Source organism: Diaporthe amygdali, assembly GCF_026229845.1.
Source record: "Diaporthe amygdali strain CAA958 chromosome Unknown NODE_3_length_2959817_cov_65_330692, whole genome shotgun sequence".
NCBI classification, from domain to species: domain Eukaryota; kingdom Fungi; phylum Ascomycota; class Sordariomycetes; order Diaporthales; family Diaporthaceae; genus Diaporthe; species Diaporthe amygdali.
Window position 1 is genome coordinate 224,628 of NW_026517023.1, and position 20,026 is coordinate 244,653.

At 51.7% G+C, this 20,026-nt stretch overlaps 7 protein-coding genes across 7 annotated transcripts; 2 read left to right on the forward strand and 5 right to left on the reverse strand.

Annotated features, from left to right (window-relative positions):
• Positions 1 to 338: 338 nt before the first annotated feature.
• J7T55_002449 (uncharacterized protein) lies at positions 339 to 3,090 on the reverse strand (the record flags this gene model as incomplete). Its single annotated transcript, XM_053137523.1, has 5 exons — positions 339 to 446; positions 512 to 1,237; positions 1,319 to 1,519; positions 1,683 to 2,813; positions 2,878 to 3,090. 5 exons carry the CDS (start codon positions 3,088 to 3,090, stop codon positions 339 to 341), a joined length of 2,379 nt encoding a protein of 792 aa, XP_052998320.1.
• Positions 3,091 to 3,438: 348 nt separating this feature from the next.
• On the forward strand, positions 3,439 to 4,693 carry J7T55_002450 (uncharacterized protein; the record flags this gene model as incomplete). Its single annotated transcript, XM_053137524.1, has 3 exons — positions 3,439 to 4,127; positions 4,188 to 4,502; positions 4,639 to 4,693. The coding sequence occupies 3 exons, from the start codon at positions 3,439 to 3,441 to the stop codon at positions 4,691 to 4,693; spliced, it is 1,059 nt and encodes a 352-aa protein (XP_052998321.1).
• A 750-nt stretch (positions 4,694 to 5,443) lies between these two features.
• Positions 5,444 to 7,215, forward strand: J7T55_002451 (uncharacterized protein; the record flags this gene model as incomplete). Its single annotated transcript, XM_053137525.1, has 3 exons — positions 5,444 to 5,638; positions 5,906 to 6,548; positions 6,794 to 7,215. 3 exons carry the CDS (start codon positions 5,444 to 5,446, stop codon positions 7,213 to 7,215), a joined length of 1,260 nt encoding a protein of 419 aa, XP_052998322.1.
• A 109-nt stretch (positions 7,216 to 7,324) lies between these two features.
• On the reverse strand, positions 7,325 to 7,889 carry J7T55_002452 (uncharacterized protein; the record flags this gene model as incomplete). Its single annotated transcript, XM_053137526.1, has 2 exons — positions 7,325 to 7,464; positions 7,715 to 7,889. The coding sequence occupies 2 exons, from the start codon at positions 7,887 to 7,889 to the stop codon at positions 7,325 to 7,327; spliced, it is 315 nt and encodes a 104-aa protein (XP_052998323.1).
• Positions 7,890 to 11,568: 3,679 nt separating this feature from the next.
• J7T55_002454 (uncharacterized protein) lies at positions 11,569 to 12,239 on the reverse strand (the record flags this gene model as incomplete). The annotated part of the gene is made up of 4 exons (XM_053137528.1): positions 11,569 to 11,636; positions 11,840 to 11,936; positions 12,029 to 12,096; positions 12,164 to 12,239. 4 exons carry the CDS (start codon positions 12,237 to 12,239, stop codon positions 11,569 to 11,571), a joined length of 309 nt encoding a protein of 102 aa, XP_052998324.1.
• A 3,151-nt stretch (positions 12,240 to 15,390) lies between these two features.
• J7T55_002455 (Short chain dehydrogenase sirQ) lies at positions 15,391 to 17,192 on the reverse strand (the record flags this gene model as incomplete). The annotated part of the gene is made up of 4 exons (XM_053137529.1): positions 15,391 to 15,592; positions 15,693 to 15,811; positions 16,063 to 16,862; positions 16,973 to 17,192. The coding sequence occupies 4 exons, from the start codon at positions 17,190 to 17,192 to the stop codon at positions 15,391 to 15,393; spliced, it is 1,341 nt and encodes a 446-aa protein (XP_052998325.1).
• Positions 17,193 to 18,917: 1,725 nt separating this feature from the next.
• On the reverse strand, positions 18,918 to 19,811 carry J7T55_002456 (uncharacterized protein; the record flags this gene model as incomplete). The annotated part of the gene is made up of 1 exon (XM_053137530.1): positions 18,918 to 19,811. The coding sequence occupies one exon, from the start codon at positions 19,809 to 19,811 to the stop codon at positions 18,918 to 18,920; it is 894 nt and encodes a 297-aa protein (XP_052998326.1).
• Positions 19,812 to 20,026: the final 215 nt, after the last annotated feature.

Genomic DNA, 20,026 nt, shown 5'->3' on the forward strand with positions numbered 1-20,026 from the left:
GATTTCGTTATAATTGATGAAAGAGGCGTACTTAAATAAAATAAAAAGTTCAATATTTAACTGTTTTTATCTGATAGTCAAAAGCCCATTCTCTGATTATCTAAATTATTTCAGTCGTGGGCCTAATGTGTTGTAACTATTATTATTCTGTATATGGTTACTTATGTTTATATCGCCCCTTGCCTTTTGCCTGCGGCTCAAACTGGCCTTATTTCGATTCCTTCCTTCCCCCAGCACCCCTATAGGAACACCAATATATCAAGGGGATGATGCCGAGAATCGCAAAGGTTGACCCAATACCTATGCCCGCCTTAGCACCGGTTGATAGTCCACTGTAGCTAGTTGTATTTGTCGTAGTGCTCGTGGGAGCTATTGTGCTCGTGGCAGCCATTGTGCTCGCAGTCCCTGTTATTGAACATGTCGACGTAATGACCGTAGTCCGGCAACTTGGGACAGCATCGATCAAATTTGACAGCTGTGCTTGGAGGCTTTTATTCTTTTGGATCTCGACGCCGAGGAATGCACCCAGAATGCTAATCGCGGCGATTAGGGCAGCAATTATGATGGATAGGCCTGCGCAAGCCAATGCAGACATGCCACAAAGTCTCTTCTTTCTCGACTTAGGGAGGTGGGCTGCGGTGGGCTGTGGTGATTGAGATCTCATCTGCAGGTGCGTATCGTACAGTGTAGAGCTAGGCGGATTTGTCGCCTTCCGCAGCACGGGTAGGTGCTTCTCATGCTGCTCAAGCTTAGGAGATCCCAGAATCGGAGGAACAGCTTTCGTCATGACATCGATAGGATTATCGCTCCTTATGATGACATCATATTTTGAGTGCCGCGACACCCCAGGCATGTTATGAACCAGGCGGGACTGGCTGCTTGGCTCATTCTGACTCGACTGCTCCTTTGGCTCCGGGTTTTCCCCTCCAAGCAGGAGCAGGCGCCTCTCCCATGGTATCTCGTGAACGCCGAAGGATTCAGGATGATTTCCAAGTGCAATGGCCAGATCTCGTATCGCTGCCTTTGTGACTTCCTTTTCTATAGGAGCGCTGTCTTCGATGACCTTGGAAAGACTCTCACTATTCTCATCGCGGTAAATTGATGCTAAGTTTCCCTTCAAGTCGGCGCCAGTCCGCACCAGTAGGTTCTGAACAATAGTCCTGATCGTCGAAGAGTTTCCATACGACTTGAGGAACGAGTCGATGATTGGCGCAACTTCTGAGGCTGGAGATTGTTTCTTTGTAGAGGATGTCAACGCCCGTGAGGCGAATAGTCTGGCGTAATACAGACTTTTATTCTCAGACTCATTGTTATATACGTGAGCAAGGTCTGCTAACATATCGAACGCGGGTGGGAGTGAAATGATCCCCTCAGCACCCTTCAGCTTTGCCTGTCGAGAAATGGAGTCCAGCGTGTGTATCAGGGGAATCAGAAATGCTGTAGTGTCGGTGCTGGCAATCACATGTCCAAACACGTTCCCATTTGTGCAATCAACGACCCAGGAGCCGGAATCACCGTGCTGTAGAGATAACGGCGGATGTGAGGGACAGGCTGGAACCGGTATATGATCGAGTGCAACCTTGGTATTTTGTCAGCAAGAAGAGAATATGGAAGATTTTCAGTGAGACACGACTGACCTTCCAGGCGCTAACCCAATTACCTGATGGTAGAGGAAAGCTTACGACCCCCGGGAGCATGGGGATGACAACAGGACCACTGACACCGGCGATAAGGCAGACAAGACCAGGAAAGGGCTGACTGGCGGGATAAGTCATGTATCTAGTTGTGACGCTATCCATTTCTGGCAATGCATTAGGCAGCGCCAGCAGAGGATCCTCAATCAGGTGAAGTGACCAGTCATCTCCAGACATGCTGGACCCATGAAAAGTCAACGCAGCAGATTCCGACGTATTCTGGTGCTCATCATTATGACTGTCTCGATGAGGTTGCCACCCAGCATCCGAGTTCGTACCCGGTCCACCGCATATCAGTGCTGATTCTACATCATCATCGTACTCGGCATCATCACTGTAAGGGCCAAAAGATGACTCAGTTTCTGAGGTGTTTTTCAATTCATCGGCGGCTGTTGCAGCATGTCCGGCCGTCATGGCGTATAGCTTCTTGTCAACTTGGATGACTCCACCGATGGTGATAAGTCGCCTGGTGCCGGCATCCTCGATCATAGCAGTCTTCCCGCAAAGCGTTTTGTCGGGATCTCCCTCGAAATGGACACCAGCATTCGCTGCGTGGTATTTCAACCTCTGGATCTCATAGCAGAGACGTAGAGGCGGGTGATACTGGTGTTTGACCTTTCTCTTGGACAGGGCCGCATGATATCTCCGCACATCTTCTTCCGTGCGGAAATTGGTGAATCGTATATAAGGACACGGTTTGGAACCTGCCATGCTGCCCTGGATCAAAACTCTCTCGAATGGTTTGCAGCCCTCTGGTAGACCCAAATACTTGCCCTCAGCCCTAATGAATGACTCGAATTCTTGGAATTTAGTCTCTGCGTCTTCAAGTTCCCGAAATGTAGCCACCTCTTCAACGGAGTCTCCGCGTAATTTGGTCCAGTTCACCCTTTCTAAAATTCGCCGGATTCTGTGATTCTTCGTTATTAGATCGGGGACTGGGTGTGCCCCAATGCCGTTCGGTATTGACAAGGAAGGTTGAGTATCGGCCTTGGACTGCGTGGCGGACATTTCCGCCGGTGCGACGTTGGCCTGTCGTTCAATTGTTGGAGACTTCGACTGCGCAGCAGCAGAGGTAGATTTCTTGGCATCTGGGGACTTTGATCGCGTCTCTGCAGAGCTCTAGAAGAGTTGATTCGTCAGTGTCCATTCCCATTTCCACTCGTGCTTGGTTAGGTGAACGTACAATGGCCGTGAGCGTGGGTACGTCCCCTGTACCTCGAAGTTCTGTTGTTCGTGTAGATCTTGGTCTCTTCTGGGTTTCATTTCGCCGGAAAACATTTCGCAGAGAGTTTAATGCAGACGCATCAGAGGGTATGCCTGGGATCTGTGTATTGGTGACAGTGCTGGTCGACGTGCCTTGCTGCTCCATGATGACAGACATTGCAGCCAGGTGCATGATAACACTGATGCGGGGTGGAGGATGGCACAGCCTTATAAGACCAAATCACTTCTGACAGCTGAGAGTCAGCAGTAAGCGATGCGATGTAGGTGGCATTACGCGCATCAGGGCATCGGTTGCATGGCCAATTACGAAACTGCAATGCGCCTCCTTCTGCATGATGGTGTCGTCTCCCTGTACACAGATGCATACCACACAGAATTTGCAGGACATATAAGGCTGCGACTTCAGGCTCGTTGCCTAAATGTTTCCAATCCCAACCACGACACTTTTGGTGGCCTGAGAGCAACTCCTGAGGTCTTCTAACGTACAACTATGGAAACCACACGGAGCTTGGTTCGATCAATGTGGGGAGTCGAACTGGACGACGATACCGAGAGAAAATACAGCACATACCTTCGGTTCTGTCTGGTCCAAGGTCTGGACCCAATTCAGGAAATTGAGTTTGTTATTGGGCTGCTCAAAAAGAATGCCGAAGCCCCTAAACGCGTGCTCAAGGAGGCCTTGGGACAGATTCAAAAAGAACTCGCAGGAAGTACAACGGAGCAGAAGCTCAACAGTATCACTTTGATGAGTGGACTAGCCATTCCTACCATGACTCAAAGCGTCAAGGACAGCATTCTCTGGCCAACATTCGATATCAACCGCGCTCTTGCCAAAGCCGTCCTCGTCATGCTGGCGACGGATCTAGCCATGGACTCGAATGAAGTCTCCGGGCATTCTCTTACGGTTTGGAACGATGCAGAGTCTTTGAAAAGTATCATAGAGTCCACTCTACCGAGGCTTCGAGATTCCACACATTCGGCCTATCAGTCTCAATCGCCCGCCTCGTCTCAGATTCACCCAGCCAGGCTACGTGTCAAGTATCTTGCCGATTATGCCGATGTGGAGATAGTCTGGACAAGACATCTTCCCGATCACCTTGAATTGGAGGGGAAGAAACTGAGGATCTTCGAGCTTGCGTCGTATCTTGAACTCTCAAGGAATGCGATGAACGATGAAGCAGGGATCGGGCTAGCTGACTGCTTGAAACAGTGAGATCCTGCCTAACATCAAACTTCGAGTTGAGCTACAACGTACGCTAACACAATTAGAGGCTGCTTCACATCTCAATTCCTCACAGAGACGCTAATGACATACCCGCTGCTCTTCCCGCCCAAAGACAGGCAGTGGTTGAAATCCCAGATCAAACCACATCGCAACTGGACAGGATGGGGCTGGCCCACCATGACGACCGCGCTGGACCCAAGACTTGCCGCACCTTTCGACAATACGCTTGCTACAGACAGATACCACCGACCCCTTGAAAATAGCCACGAGCTCTACGAGAGGTATCCGTACTGGGCCTCACGACTGCACGCTCTCTATGACGAGGCACAAGAGCCCACCCCAAGCACAGCTCTCGGGAGGTGGGCTGAGAGGCGACGGGCAGCACGGCACACATATTGGGTCACTGCGGCAGCATTCACTCTCGCGATAGTGTTTGGTGTTACATCGACTGTGGTGGGGGTCTTGCAATTATGGGTCTCATATTGTCAATGGCAGGTACCAAAAGGTGGGCGGGGATGTCAACACTCATTTCTGTAGACAACAATTGTGAGTATATATGCACTCTGATATACATGCCATTCATTGTTTACCGGAAGTCGGACGCCTGTCCATACTGCCTCGCTTCTGATTCTGTCTGTGAGGCTTTTAGAAGGATGTTGGCTCTGCTGCCAGAGCCGAGTTTCTACAACATGTGCAAGAAGTTTGGGTTGATCGCATAGTTTCCATGCTGGGTAGACAGCATTTCCCACCGGTCAGCTACCTGTAGGGAACCAAAAGCAGCCACTGTAACAAGCAGTGCCACATGCGTTGTGGCAGTGGCTGCAGTCGAGTGAACCACCCTTCTCGTAAATGATACTGGCACGGTTGTTTTATTTGTGACGTCTTCGGTCTTTTGTCTGCTGCTCCTCCCCGGTACTTGGTGGTGGAAGATGACCTGACGACTATTCTAAGGCCTTAGTTATGGATAAGCACAGTAAACAAACCCAAGCCGAGATCCGTGAGAATACAAAAGAAAGACGTTAGCACAATTGCTTCTTTGTGCATATAGCGACTTAATTTGCGCAAGATTTTATTGGTCACTGCAGGTGAGAAGTTTCGATGATTACACAGCGTAAGCAATCTTTACCTGACAGGGGATATGTAATAGGCCATTGGTGCTGGGAGCCTGCTGGTCAGCCTTTGTTGTATCGAGCTTCACTCGCCAGGCAGATGATCCCCCGCACGTTCTTCACTATCCCCAGCTCCCGCCAGCTGGACAGCATCAACGTTGTACCCTGATACAAAAACCAAGAATCTCAATATGGCCCCCATCACGTCGCCGATAATGGTCGTCGCAGCCGCTTTCTCGCTTGGGTGGCTGGTCTGGAGCCTTTGGCACATGGTCTCACCTGCCAAATCACTGCCAGGCATACCGCTTGTCCAGTTTGACGGTGACAACTCGAGAGAACGGTACACAAGTGATGCCGCAAGCCTTGTGGGCAAGGGTTATGACACGGTCAGGAGCCTTTATCGTCACCTTTCTCGAGCTCTATGACTAATGTAGCAACCATCTTGACAGCATATAAGACATGGTCGACCTTTTTGCATACGGGATTTCCTGAACCCTAGCCGACCGCGCGTTTTCCTACCTGTCAAGTACATGGAGGAACTCAGGAACGCGCCGCAGGAGAAGTTGAGCCTTCCTAGTATTTTGAACTACGTTCGCGCACCTTTCTCTCTCTCCTGCCTCTCCCACTTCCTGTTTCTGACCAGGTCGGTTTAGACCTCGACGATGAGCAAAGTCGGCGGCCCTCGTATAACGGATGAGATCCAAAGCAGTGCGCGGGTCGACCTCAATCGCGCATTGAACAAGCTCATCGAGCCCATGCAGTCGCTGTGTTTCCGAGCTGCGGAAAAAGAGATGCCGGCCTGCCCGAACTGGTCCTCAATCGTGCTGTACCCAAAGATACTGGAGCTGTTCTCCCAGATGTCGGCGCGCGTCATGGTCGGCCCCAAGCTCTGTGACGCCTGGCCTGCCATATCGATGAGGTACATTACTCGTGTGCTCGCCGCTCAGGGCGCCATCCGGAAAAGGTACTGGCCCTCGCTCTATTGGACGGCCTACTACCTCAACCCGGAGGTGGCCGAGGTCAACGAAGCGCGCCGGGAGGCCGCTGAACTCGTGCGCCCGGTGCTCGAAGCCCGGCAAGCGGCCTTCGCGTCCTCCGGCTCCAGAGCCGAGAGGCATGACGACTTCATCCAGTGGGTCATGGACAGCTATCGCGCAGGTGGCAAGGCTGTCACGTCGGATGAGGTCGTGCAAAATATCTTCATTGTCATGTTCGCGTCCATGCACGGCACCTCGTTCGTCGCGCTGCAGGCGCTGTTCAGCCTCCTCGGTACGTCCGGCGCCCTGACTGAGATCCGTGAGGAGATCGAACGCGTGTCCAAAGACGAGCTCAAGGATTCGCGCGTGTGGACACGCCACGCGCTCGGGGAGCTCAGAATGATGGATTCTTTTATGAAGGGGACGCTTCGCATGAAGCCATTCCAGGAAGGCAAGTGACCACTCCTTCTCCTCCTTCTCCTCCTCTTCCTGATACTACTGCTCTTCCTAATTGCATCCTTGATACGGGTTCCCAAGAGACCTGTGTCTACTTACACATCACAGCCACTGTCCAGCGGTACGCCGTGACCGCGTACACGTTCAAGGACGGCCTTCACGTCCCAGCCGGCACCGTCGTGTCGTTTCCCAACCTGCGTCACAACCTGGACCCCGCAGGAGCCCTGGTGACCGAGGCCGGCACGTTCGACGGCAAGCGCTGGCTACGGCGCCGCGCCGGGTTCGACGTGAGCAAGTTCCAGTTCGCGTCCACAGCCGAGGATGCATTTGACTGCGGCGGGGGCCCGCATGCGTGCCCAGGGCGTTTCATGGCCGAGGTCACCATCAAGTTGATCCTCATTTCTCTCGTCACCAAGTACGACATGAAGCTCCCCGAGGGTGCACTGGAGCGGCCCGTAGAGTCAAGACGGTTCATGGACTTAACGCCAGACACTTCAATGCCGGTATTGCTTAGGGACCTGCGGGGCTAGTCGGACAGTTCTTCAGTCTGTGAGCAAATTGAGCTATTCAGACTGGAGTGAAGGGCCGGTGTCCATGGATGAAGTTTCCCACCACGATCTGGAGAACTCTATGGGCCATTTAGATGCTACCCAGAATGATCATGAGGCCTTGCTCAATGCCAGACGTGATCAATAGCACGCCACAAGAGGTCGGGCCGTCGGCCTTATCCGTCTCGCCTAGGATATTCATGGCGATCAAGATGATTGGCAAGGGTGGCACTAAAAGCTGGAAATACGCGGTAAGTAACACATCAAAAAGAGGGGGTGATGGGGGGGGGGGTGGTCAGGCTCATAGGAACGCCACTGGAGAACCGCTAAGAAGCGCAATTAGACCTATCTTCTCACGCAACGCAAACCGAAGGTCTCGAATGAATGTAATGGAAGGGATAGCCCTGCGAACAACTCAGGGGTAAGCATTTACCAACATAGGGACAAACTTGGACCAGTAATGGCAAATGTAAACTCTTACACGTGTACAAGGCGAGATCCGATGTGGCCGCCTGCCAATAGATTCCCACGGCAGTGTAGTACTGGGCAGTGGGACTGAAACGGTAGCGATAGCTCGCAGTAGCGTTCCACCACGCCTCCAGCGGATCAATATCCGTAAAGGTGGAAACGTTGGCCAAGATGGCGCCGACAGGCATGAAGGCAATACAGAAGATGATGAAATACTTGAACCATGGCGGCACAGTGCCGAATATCCGGATCGGAAAGACGGCGATTGATCACCGCCACAGGACAGGCGGGAGGTACGTCCGGCATCGATTCCAGGCCGATCTGCCCTGCTGCCGTGACCATTGAGATGACATGTTCAACAAGACTGACCACAAGCCGCAACCCTTTGCGAAGGTGAGCCTTCAGGTATACTGTAGACTTTTTGTGTTGTTGAGGACCAGCGCCAAGGCGCTAAGACAAGGCGAGAAACGATGTTAGTCTACGCTTCTACATGCCTAAATTTGTCCCGGACGCCATCAGCAACCCTGCCTAGCTTTGGTTTCATCGCAGCGATTGGTATTTGCGGGCAGCTTACGGGCAGGGTGCTGTGTGACGCTCAGGCTTCAAAGATACTGTGCTGTCCAGCCCGCCAGTTCCTGAAAAGTGCGGCTCTGTCGGGTCTATATGTTGTCTTCAGTCCCCCGTTTCACCCGGGAGCGGTCGCGGCTTCAACAGGGGGCGGGCGGTAGGTAAGCGGCCTGGACCACATGTCGTCGGAACTGCGTCTGGAAACCATCGTAAATAAGGGTCTCAAATAAGAGTCACAGTGTAATAATTTAAACAGCCGTAGCCCACGAGATATAGAAATTCGCTCGGGTCATTGCCGCGTGGGATCGAGGGATGGGTTCGAGCGCGGCTCATTAGGGCTGAGGGGCAGTGGTAACCATGTACAAGCAAAGGATTGAACGGCAGGCCACACCGTTAAATATGCAGGTTCCGACCAGGGTGCCTGGGACGGGCTGGATAAAACGTGACGGTGCCTGTGCGTGAACCATGGACGAAAAGCTCGCAAATGACCGGCACCAGTTTACTTCAGATAATTAAATACGCTCCAGGGTTCGTTGCTTTTGTCAGCGACTGGATCTCTAAGAACAAGGCTATACATGCCACGGCATGGTCAAAAATAACAATATTTCGACGCCTCTGCTTGACGGCATCTTTTCTATGTCCCGCCACAGCCTTGCCAGCCCCAGCCATGACAGGCACAGTTGGTAGGCAGCCACGCCAAGTTGGCTGGAAACGAGGATCGACACGATTTGTCGTCTGAAAACAAGTGTATGACTCAGTATGGTCTAATTTGACTTCTTGCTGACGTGAATTTAGGCGTCGAAGCCTCAGTGATTCGATGATATGTCAACTGATCGGTAGTGGCGCTACTGTGGTGCTACTGTCATGGTCGACGCCCCAACTTCGGTTGGCTCTGTCACTGTAGAATCAAGCCAAAGGAGAGAACTAAAAATGTGAACCCAACTGGGCACCCCCATCAGTTCCGGATGCCCTGTTGGCATACGCTGTGGGCCCAGCGTTAGGTGCACACACTCTCGCTGCTCCAGCGTACGCACCTGTGAAAGCCCTGCGGTTCTGCAGGAAAGCCCTGGCGCACGAGATTTCCACTGACGGTCCACCAACCTGCGCCGCAGAGAGACGCAGGCAAGTGTAATAAGTCTCTATGCTGGTACTAGCTTCTTGGCATTCACATATCCTGTAGCGTGCCTTGAAACTGGGACGGTTCACGGAACGGACGTATTGACGAGATAAACAGTGGCATCACCTACTGAAACTGCAGTAAGTTGGGAGGTACCGTCTCAAATTTCCGCTGGTCCAGGGGGGGAAATGGCCCCCAAAAGAAATGCAGATCCAGGCATCAGCACGGAAAGCGAAAGATTGTTGCTTGAGCAACAGGTGCCCTTCGAAATCCGTGCGTGCCAACCCCCTCATTTCTTCGTCTCTTCGCAGATTGGCTGAGAGCCTCGTCCTCTTTCTTCGCTTCACCCCGGGCCATGCTGCCTGTGCGTCTGTTCCGACACCCATCGCGATACAGAAGTTTGTTCAATCTTGACTCTTTATTCCACATATCCTTCTTCGAAAGAGAGGCCTGGTGCTTCCATATCGCCTCTTGGATCCGTCAAGATAGTCGAGACAGGGAACTAGGAGTTCTGTGCAAGAAACATGCCCATAACGGCAAGGTATCCACAGGCAAGCAGCAACCGACGACCTTCCCTCTTCTCCATGGCTTCAGCTAGAAAAAAAACTAACAAAGCCATTGTCAACACCAGGGAAACACTGATAGTGGTATTCGCACCGAAGTAGGCCAAGACAGCCAAGGGCATGAGCAGAAAGACACATGTGAGGAGCAGTGCAACCGCTGTGGCGATTCGCTGAAGCGTACTCTCGAGGTACGCACGATACATCAACTTCGTATCCTCTGAACTACGAGCCCGGAAGGGCCGCTTCACCTCGGTCAGTAGGAAGTCTTGTGTCGCACCTCTTTTGTAGGTTTGACTACTCACAAGAACAGACTCGGCCAGATCCGTCGCCGGCACATACTCGTGAACGAACCGCTCTATCGGTCCCCTCTCGGGCCCAAGCAGGCGAAAGAGATCTACATCTTGCACGTTGTACATCCCCCACTGTTGATCTGGTTGCTTTTCAATCCAGTGATGCAGCATCTCGAGAGCCCCCGGATGTGGACGAGCGCATTCGTCTATAGCCTTCCAAGTGACAAACCCGGCATCTAGGACAGGATTCAGTCAATATTCTCGAGTGTGGAGGACGAAATCTTTGTAAGTGCGGTGCTTGGTGGTATACCAAATTCTTTCAACTTGTCCCTCATTTTCTTTGACATCATCTCCCATCTTTTGCGGCCTCGTTGTCTTCGGCCCAAGCCGCGGGGCTCGACACCGTGCTTTGCCTTGATGCTCTTTCTAAGGCGGTGCATCTTCCTCGAGAGGTTATGTATTTCCAGAACAGATGAGTCCAGTACCATCGCCCTCTCGTTCTCAAAGAGGGGATAGAAGTTGAATTGAGGGTCCTTGGACTTCAATCGAGCAAGCCCTACCTGCCCCACGTCATGCTCTGGAGGATGGCATCAGCCTCGTCACGGGGGTTCTCATCAGCTAATGTTACTGACCAGGAGCTATATCATCCTCAACAGCCTCACGAGAAGCTGTTGTCGAAGCCGAACCTTCCAAATTGCTGCCGCTGCTGTCGTTCTGACCAGTCTGACGTGTCACTGCCTCATGCACGACCGAGGGTGCCTGATTGCCCCTTTCCAACTCGTCAAGGTCGATAGATGCTCCTGACATATTCAGGCGCACATTCGCAGAGCAATTGGAGCCGGATGGCGTGTAGGGGTCTCACGCCGACTGTTGAAGCAGCGAGGGTGGGGCAGCACGTCAGCTTTATACGGAGGACTCATACCACCCCGCGGGACTCAATGCCGCGGCAGATCGTCATCTCACATTGTCTGGTGCGCCTCGTGGTGGCCGTTGTGAATGCCTCGAGGCTCCCATGACCATGCAAAAGACTGCCACGAGCCGTGATCAGCGACCAGCCGGCCGCTCTACTGATGTCGGGCGTTACCCACCCAACGAATGGGATATCTTCGCCGCCCATACCAAGAGTCTCGACGATAGTGAACGAGCGCATCTGAACACCACTTTGAAGGCTGGATGTGCGGAAATACTATAGGAGTCGGGCGTCATCGGTGCAAGACTCTAATGTCGATTGGCATACTGTCGGCCCCCAAATATGCAATGAAAGACACCGCCTTCACGACTCATTGGGTGCTGCCGCCGATGTGCAGCTGTGATGGTGTCCAGCAGATCCTTAGCGCATGTGCAGGACGACCCGAGCCGCCATGACGAATCCCAAGTCTTCGGCAAGCACAGCAGCACCTGGGACGGTATGTGGAGGTCTTCAGAGGCGCGCACAGATATGCGGTGAGGGGCAGTATGCCTCAATTCTGTAGCTATCTATCCAATGGCCGCATGAGAAATCTAAGTATACTTTGAACCCCAAAAGTTGTCCAAACTACTCATCTTTAAATCCTTGAATTGATCTGAGCCACTCCACCAATGAGCAGTTGAGTGGTACTCACGATCAAGCCCCTGTTCACGTGGCCTCATATCCACGACATTGAGCAGCACCACGCACTGAGCAGCACTACTGACTAGACAGTACTCTACGCAAAACCCCTGGAAGTGTGGAGTTAGTTTCTCTTCTGTCTTTGTGAAGATTTCAATTGCTCGAAAGTTAGACTGAGACCAGAAGCGATGCCCTCACTTACATTCGTCCTCAAGAGCGAGGTGTCAATGGCCGACTTGCACGTGCATTCAAGCACCAGACTTTCCGTTGCTAGTTCAACCATTGCCTCCAGGCTGTGCCAGCGGGGCCGTATTTTAAATCTTGGCCTCATTCTTACGCGGTGGCTTGGGCTTGATGACGATGGTGACCTTCTGTTCGGTGGGCAACGTCCCCAAGAGCTCGGTTTGGACCATCTTCGGTGCTCAAGTATTGTAAATGGAATGTCCGAATGTGTGGGAGTTTATGTATGTGTATTAGAGGTTTCTTTTGATGAATTGTGATGTCTTTCGAAGTCCACAGTCTGTACGAAGAGTCTTTCAGCAGCTTTTATACTTAGAGCTTGCGGTCTGCGGCTCCAGACCATTCGCAGATAGCCCATACCACACTGGCAGTCCTGCAAAACGATCTTGACATTGTAGACAAACCCGTGAGTTCGAAAATTCCATTCGATTCCACAATGCCTGAAACATCCTTGTGAGAAATGTCAACCACTGATTCCAGCTCCCCCATGTACAAAACGGACACCCTGCTGGATCGCGGCGACCAAAGCCCATGCAGCGCGACGGGCCTAGACCTTGCCCAGGTGAAGAATGTGCATGATACCTCCGGGCACTTTTGTGCCATCCAACCATCTCTCTCAGCCGTTCAAGCTCGGACGCCTGAGCAAGGGCTACATGCGGTAACCCTGGAGTCTTCATCAGCACCAGCAGATGAATAGGCATTGCATCTCGGCGTTACATAGCTCTTTTCCTGCAGACGCAAGACTGATAAAACACAGGTGCATGGGTGGACGAGGCAATCGCCGTTTGACTGGCTGCATAGACTGTGAGATACAGGCTTCCGGCCATAGAGAATCATAGCAGGCATGCGTGCTCGGCCTTCGATGACAGTAGCCTCAGGGCTCAGCCTGGCCCAAGACCTGAACCAAGGCAAACATTATTTGACAATTTCCCTGAGCCTGGTTCGGCGCACTGTCCTTCACACGTGGGTAGTTGCGTCGGGGGAACAACTCACGGCCCCCTGTCAAGATCGGACGAGGTGTGGTACCACAGACAGCTTGAAGTACCATTATCTGGGATGATATCGCTCCAGGACAGAAGTTCTAGCAGAATTTTCACCTGCAGGAGCATGCTAATGCAATTTCCCTGGGAGGGGATGGCTTTCAGGGGACAAGGTAGCGAGCGCCAGATGTTCATGTGAGACGTGACGCATCCATTCGGGAGAGCCCATAGAACTGCTGGCTTGCCTCGGACGAGCTACAACTTGGATTTGTGTGAGGCTGGGGTTCGGCACCGGGGAGATGTCGCATGTGGCCGCGTCAAAGACGCGTCGAGTGTTGTTTACCTTAGTAGGCACTTCCGTATGTGCTGGTCCAGCAGCCTGTCACACACCAACCCCTGATTTGCCCATCCCGTGAGTCCCGATAGCCTTTAGATTATGCAGTCTAAGGAACTTTTGACACCCTCGTGTACGCTTGACAGGGTTTATGGGGGGACATAAAGCCAATCGCTCTCATCCTAGCCACTGATCTTGCTGGAACCCCCTCGCCTCTGGAACCGCCACCTTGGCGTGCTGCGGAGCCATGCGGTTCTTGGTTCATTGTCCCCCCTAGGAACTATTGTCGATCATGAAATGTGGAGATACTCGGCAGGTGTTGTCCCCCGGACGAAGTGTATAACGTGCAGATCACATGGATCACAAAGTTCCGTCCCCTTCCAATCGATAAACACACCCCCCCCCCCGAGTAACTGTTTACCTGTTTCCAAGTAAGTGTACGTATCTTCGCCAATGTTGATGATAATGGATAATCTCAGTGAAAAACGCGGATGGTAGAGCGGTATGGTACATACGGCCTGCAGCCAAAAATCTGTACAGGTTGGATCTCTGGGAACTTGGGCGCGGCCTACCAGCGATTCTCTCACACATATGCCTTTGTCTTAGCCAGCTTTTTCCTCTATATATGAAAGAAAACCGAGGAAATATTGTATCTTGAGATACTATGCTTTTTAAGCCAAATATGTATGAATCTCAAACGGGAAGAAGGGTGGTTTCTCAATGTTGGGGTTGGGGGGGGGGGGGTGCGTGGTCTCAGGGCTGTCTACACCACTGTACCATTCTTCGTTTTTACCATTGTGAATCCGCTATTATCTCCGTAGTGCTCAGATTATGGTTGCGTGATTTCCAGCCCTCAATTGGGTGGACGTTTGCGGCAGGCGGCTTCGAACGACTTGCATGTCCATTCATTTGTACTTAGAAACTTCGAATAGGCTGGTTTGAAAGGACGACCACATCCTGCTAGCGTAGCAAGGGAAATATTGCACCTTCAAGTCTTACGTACTGAGTCAGGCTTTGCTCCAGATACTTCTCCACAGTACCTGAGTGTGGACGTGCTCACCACTAGTGTCTCACGCCTACCTCCTGTGGTCACTCAATGATATTGGTAGCAAATACTCTACGGCTTGGCTAGTCCTTTTCATTTCTAGACTATAAAACCTTAAATTCGCGAAATGGCCTATTCTTGCCGCGGTGGTGGTCAGAAATGCTCGAGCGTCGTCGCATCCGCGCGGCACAGCTCTCAACAAAACCGTACCCATGTTCTTTCCAAACTGCTTTCATGCTATTCATTGTGCTCCTGGCTCCTTGAAACCATGGGATATCCCCGTAAAATCTCTTCTCTGACTGATATCGAGACGGGTAGGGACATCAATCACGTAGTATGTGTTCCTGGCGTGACATCTAACCGTTTCGGTACCAGAGAGATCCTCGCCGCGGGACAGCCTGTAAATTTCCGACCCATGGAGGATATGCAGGAGCATGCGGATTTGACCATATCCCATCGGTTTTAATGTCCGTCCATGCTGATGCCTGCCAGCCTGGCCGAATTTGGAATCCAGAAGCAATATCTCAAGGGCATCCCGAGTACCTAAGTATCTTCAACAGCACCGTACATGCCATATGATTACTGGGCAGGTGAGGTACACCGAAACAACGCAAGTGCTTTTTCTCCGTTCAGATTAGTTACAGAATAAGAAATAGTATAATTTCGCCTGGTACTAATTTTAGCCTGTAGGCCAGTTGGCCGCGCCCCAGTTGCCCTATCTCGGTCCCAGGGCCGCTAACTTCCCCGTCCCCTCCCCCCCCCCCTTTCAAAAAAAAAAAAGAGAAAGCCCAGGCCTAATCGCTCAGCCAGCCCACTAGAATTTTACTCTAAAGTAGCATCTTTATCAGACCCATGACAAGAACCCCCTCCTAAACTACATTCAGACCACCGAAGCGGGCGGTCATGTCCTCACGGAACGACTGCAGCACGCACAGGTCTTAGATGCTGAATTGAATCAACCCCTCCTACTGCTCGAGTGCGGAACTGACTCCCACGTCGAGCTGAAAGGATCCCGGCGTCTGCTCACTCATCGGTTCATCGAATGTGGCGCCTAGGGAAGCCCCAATACTCTCGAGGTATTGAGAGCGCTCCTCAAAACTGATGAATGGCTCGTCCACAACGGTGCGGAACTTCTCCTCAACGGTCGACAGCCCATTCGAGCCCGACCTGCGGTTTTCAAAATCAGATTAGGCTCTATGGCAGTTCCTCGCATTCTGCTCAACATAACGCTCGACCAGCTCGTCAGGAGTCTTCAATATCTCATCACAGATCAGATAAAGGGTCGATTTCAAATGGATCCTTGCGGCCAGGACCGCTGAAATTGAGGGCAAGGAGATGTAACCGATTTTCCAGCTCCCAACTCAAGAACTCAATCGGTGTGAAGACCTATTGATACCGGCTATCGAAGACATGATGCGTAGCTGACACCCATTAAGTTCGATCTCGTTAGTCCTGCTTTCAAGTGGTCCGCAGGCAATGCGAACCAATTCTCAAAGTTTGCAAATACTCTCAAATTTTTCAAGGTATGATATGACCCATCTATGTCATGCAAGCTACGGAATCATCTTTGCCTGCCTCATCCGATCGAAGACGAGTGTGTATCCCCGTGTAGTGTCGATGGTCTCTTTGAAGCCCACCTCCCTTGCGCTACTCAAGTCGAATTGTCTGTCAAATGGAATTTGCAGGATGCGCTCCACGAACCACCAGTTGTGCGCCAAGATATCCATCGACTCAAGTTTCTCTCGCTCGATCAGGCCCGGCCAACGATCTACATGCTGCTTCACGAAATCGCCCGCCGTTGCGGTGTCCTCGGTCGGCGGCACCCCTTCCAAACCAAAGTATGCGCAGATCCCACCCCAGATGTCGGCCCATGTCACCACCTCACCATCAGCGACATTGAATGCGCGTCCTCCACCGCACTTTTCTGGCTCCAGCGCGGCAAATATTTCCATCTTGGCAATGATGTCTTGGCTCGAGTCGGTGTGCAGCGACCGGTACCCTGCGGCTGTGCCGGGGTATGCGCAACGCGCACCCGCGCCGTGCACCTCCCGAAACAAAGTCAGGTAGAAGCCTAGCCCTTGAGCGACGTTCATGGCGTTCGTGCCTGGCACAAAGCCGATGATGGTATCCGGGCGGACCTCAGTGAATGTCCATGAGTGGCCGGCGTCCGAGGACAGGCGCTTGAGGATATCCACCTGGGAATAGTAGAAAATCTCGTCTCCCCATGGTGATGGCACTCGAGGCTGCGAATCGTGAAAGGGGGGCTTCAGGTCGATGTGCTCAGAGAACAGCAGCCCATAAGCCTTGCCGCCGGTTTGCAAGATCACGGAGCGAATTCGCGGTGCCAGCGCTGTTATAGCAGTGATTGAAGTCTCTAGCAAGGCGTCATTTGCGGCGCGGAGGGGCATCGGCCCCTTTTCTGGGGGCACTCTATATGCTGCCCGGGTGCTGTTAGTCAAAGGGCCGCTCGAATGATTTGGGAACTGACAGCCTGATGACCATACAAAGCTCATCATCTTCAGATTCTTCTCTTCGAGCCCAACTTACCGGCATATATAACATGAGTGACAGTATTGATGTCTCGTATTCTCTCTCTTAATAGGGTCTTGACTTCTTCCACTGGCTTAGTAAAATCAATGCCGCTGATAAGCCTGACGCGGCGTTCATCGGCCGGAAGAAGGGCTTGTTCCTTTGTTACAGGTCTGTTGGTCGTTCCAGTAATTTTCTCAAATGTTGTCGGCGTTGGATATGTTGTCGCCTGGTGCATAGCTGCCCACCCAGAAACCCCCGATGCGCCAAGGACAAGTAAGTGAGCCATCGCTTTTCGTATTCTCTATACAATAATAAATAGGATGACAGCATCCAAATCAGTCGAAGTAATAGTCTCACAGCGTTTGCTGTCAACGATATATGATAGCGAATGGAGTAACCTATACCCACAGCATGGACCAAACATTGACTGAAGCAACAGGTGTTTCGCCCGTTGATCAGACAGCCAAGACTTTGTCAGTTTTGTCACTACTCGTGCACTGACTTCAGGTCTTATGCGCGCATCACTCAACGACGACAGAAAAATCTGAATCGCCTGAAATGTAGCTTGAAAACTGTCTCGAAACTTTTAGTTTGACCGAGATTATGTTGACCTTACAGATTATGAAACCAAGTATGTTAGCTTGATTAAACATCCACCCTGCGCCGACCTTGGCACATTTGGTCACATAACCATAAGTTCTATTCAAGGCCCGGCGCCATAACTTTCAGACTGCTGTTCATAATGATGAGGGGGGGGGGGGGTCGAATTGGGAAGTCGCCGCCAAAGTCGCAGATTTGAGGCTCAACTGCATCCAGAGGTAATTAATCGACAGATTGGCATGATTGGGGAGATCTTGAAATTGGATTACAAATGCAATAGACTTCATTGCATCTGATCCTCTGTCGGCCGGAGCGTCTCAGATTCCAAGACCCCAAAATCACGGCGAACAAACCAACGCGAAAAGTGAGTCAGACAGCTCCTCACCGTGTAGTTGGTGCCAGATCCGATGATTTGCCTTTACACTTGTCGAAGTCCCATTTGAAATTTCTCGATCTTTGTAGCCCAAAGTACTCGGTGAGAACTTCAGAATTGGGGAACAGCGATGCTGCGGCAGCATGGCCACGAAGCAGGCGCCCTCAAATATTCTGCGCGTAGCTCTCTATGCATCCACAAGCAGCGTGTCGCTGAAGCGATTACTGTCACTCGGTCCAAGGCTGGAAAGAAATAGTCGGCGTCCACATTGCCCGCCTATATTGAGTGCTTCTGGGGGGGGGGATAGTAACTTCATTATGGCGCATTCGTATAAGATAAATCGAAATGGCAACGTTACGCTTCGTTTGTAGTGCAGTTTACCTGCGGAAGCCCCTACATACCACAAACATAAACGGGGTTCTAGGCTGAACTGCAAGACCAGCGTGCCGGTAGGTGTGCGATTCGTGCGGACGCCCTCATTGACGGCTAAAGAGCCGTGTATCGACTGCCATCATGGTCCAATTAGTCGAGAGAGATGCGCTGGAATTGCCAATGCGCACATGAATCCCCTTGTCTCGTCCTCAACGGTATAAAGCGGGCTTATGGGATGATCCGTGTTCAAATCAAGTAACTAAAAGTTGTATCAAAAATGTGCTCCGAGAGTACATTGTGTGTAGAAAGTGGTTGCCTTTCAACTTCACTAAATGTGCACTCACAAGAAGAATAGTTCCATTAATTTAATGGTTGGGAAATGATTTCAAATCCTTTATTCTTGGCTTGATAATGTGTCGACCAGAGAGAGCATTGCCCAGCTCTTCTCAGAACCATCAAACTCGGAGGAATCGATGTAGAGGTATTTGACGACAAGAGTTCGGCCGACAAGAAACTACTCGCTATTCGTGACGAGGCATTTCTTTAGAAAGTCCCCCTGAGACTGCGAGTGGGTGTAGACATACCTTGCATGTTCGCCAGCCCTGGCGTTTCTGATCACGCGGCACTGTGTCTAGCCTGCACTGCATCGTTCTCCTCAGACCAAGGCGGATCATCGTAAGCATAAGGGTGCATCAGCTTCCAAATAGCCGTCTCTGCCGCAAGCTCCTCAGGATACTTGACAATGCTTGGCTCTTGCTCTACGGCCTTGTAGAAATTGTCCCAGAATGGGCTGGGAGTCCAGCGCATTTTGGTGTACTCCCAGTACTCAGGGTACCAGCCCGCGAACTCCCAGTCGATAATTGCGGTGATGTGACCGTCCTTGATGAGGATGTTATTAGGCCGCAAGTCTGCATGCGTGAATTTGATTGAGTATTGCTCAGGTCTGGTGTGGACGCGTATCACATCTGGCTCCATTTCCCAATGTGCCAAGGGATGACCTCGACGGAGATACGTGTGGAAGTCTGCGATGCCGTGAAAAGGGCCCCACGCCCTGTTGTCTAGACGAGAGTCATGGTTTTTACCAAGCTTAACAGACCCAATAACCCCCTCCTCTGGGGGTTCGAGTTGTCTTAGTTGCTGGATGTAGCCCCCAAGCTCAGCTCCAAAGCTTTTGATTTGTTCCGGGGTCATCTGGTCGTAATCAACCCCGGGTTCCCCTGGGCCGCTCGATGCCATTTCCATCACAAGGTGGTAGCGTTCGCCGAACTCATATAATTCTAAAACTCGTGGTACGGGTATGCTGGTTCGACTTCTGACAAATTCCATGGCATCAAGCTCGTTTCTGTGGCAGCCAGCCTTGAGCACCCGATTGAGAGGCAGGCGAAATGTTTGTCCTTCTTGACCGAAGGCATTCTCCCCTCGGTAGAGAATGCTACCGGCCCATACTTGCATGCGCAACCAAACTGGAAATTTCCGGGACTTAAGTTTGACGTGTTTTGGCCCTCCCATGGTGTGAAGCGGGTGATGTCGAGATGCCTGGTTGATTGATGGTGTGCGGCGTCTGCAGGGACTTGGTGTCTTTCAATGTTACCTAGGTTGGATTGATGGCGTGTTGCTTAGTAAGCCATGAGATTGCTGAGCCCATTAAAGCACCTGGGAGGTAGCACTTGTCAGCTAATGGTATTACCAGTATGGCATTGAAAGCTATACAGAATTCGCGGATG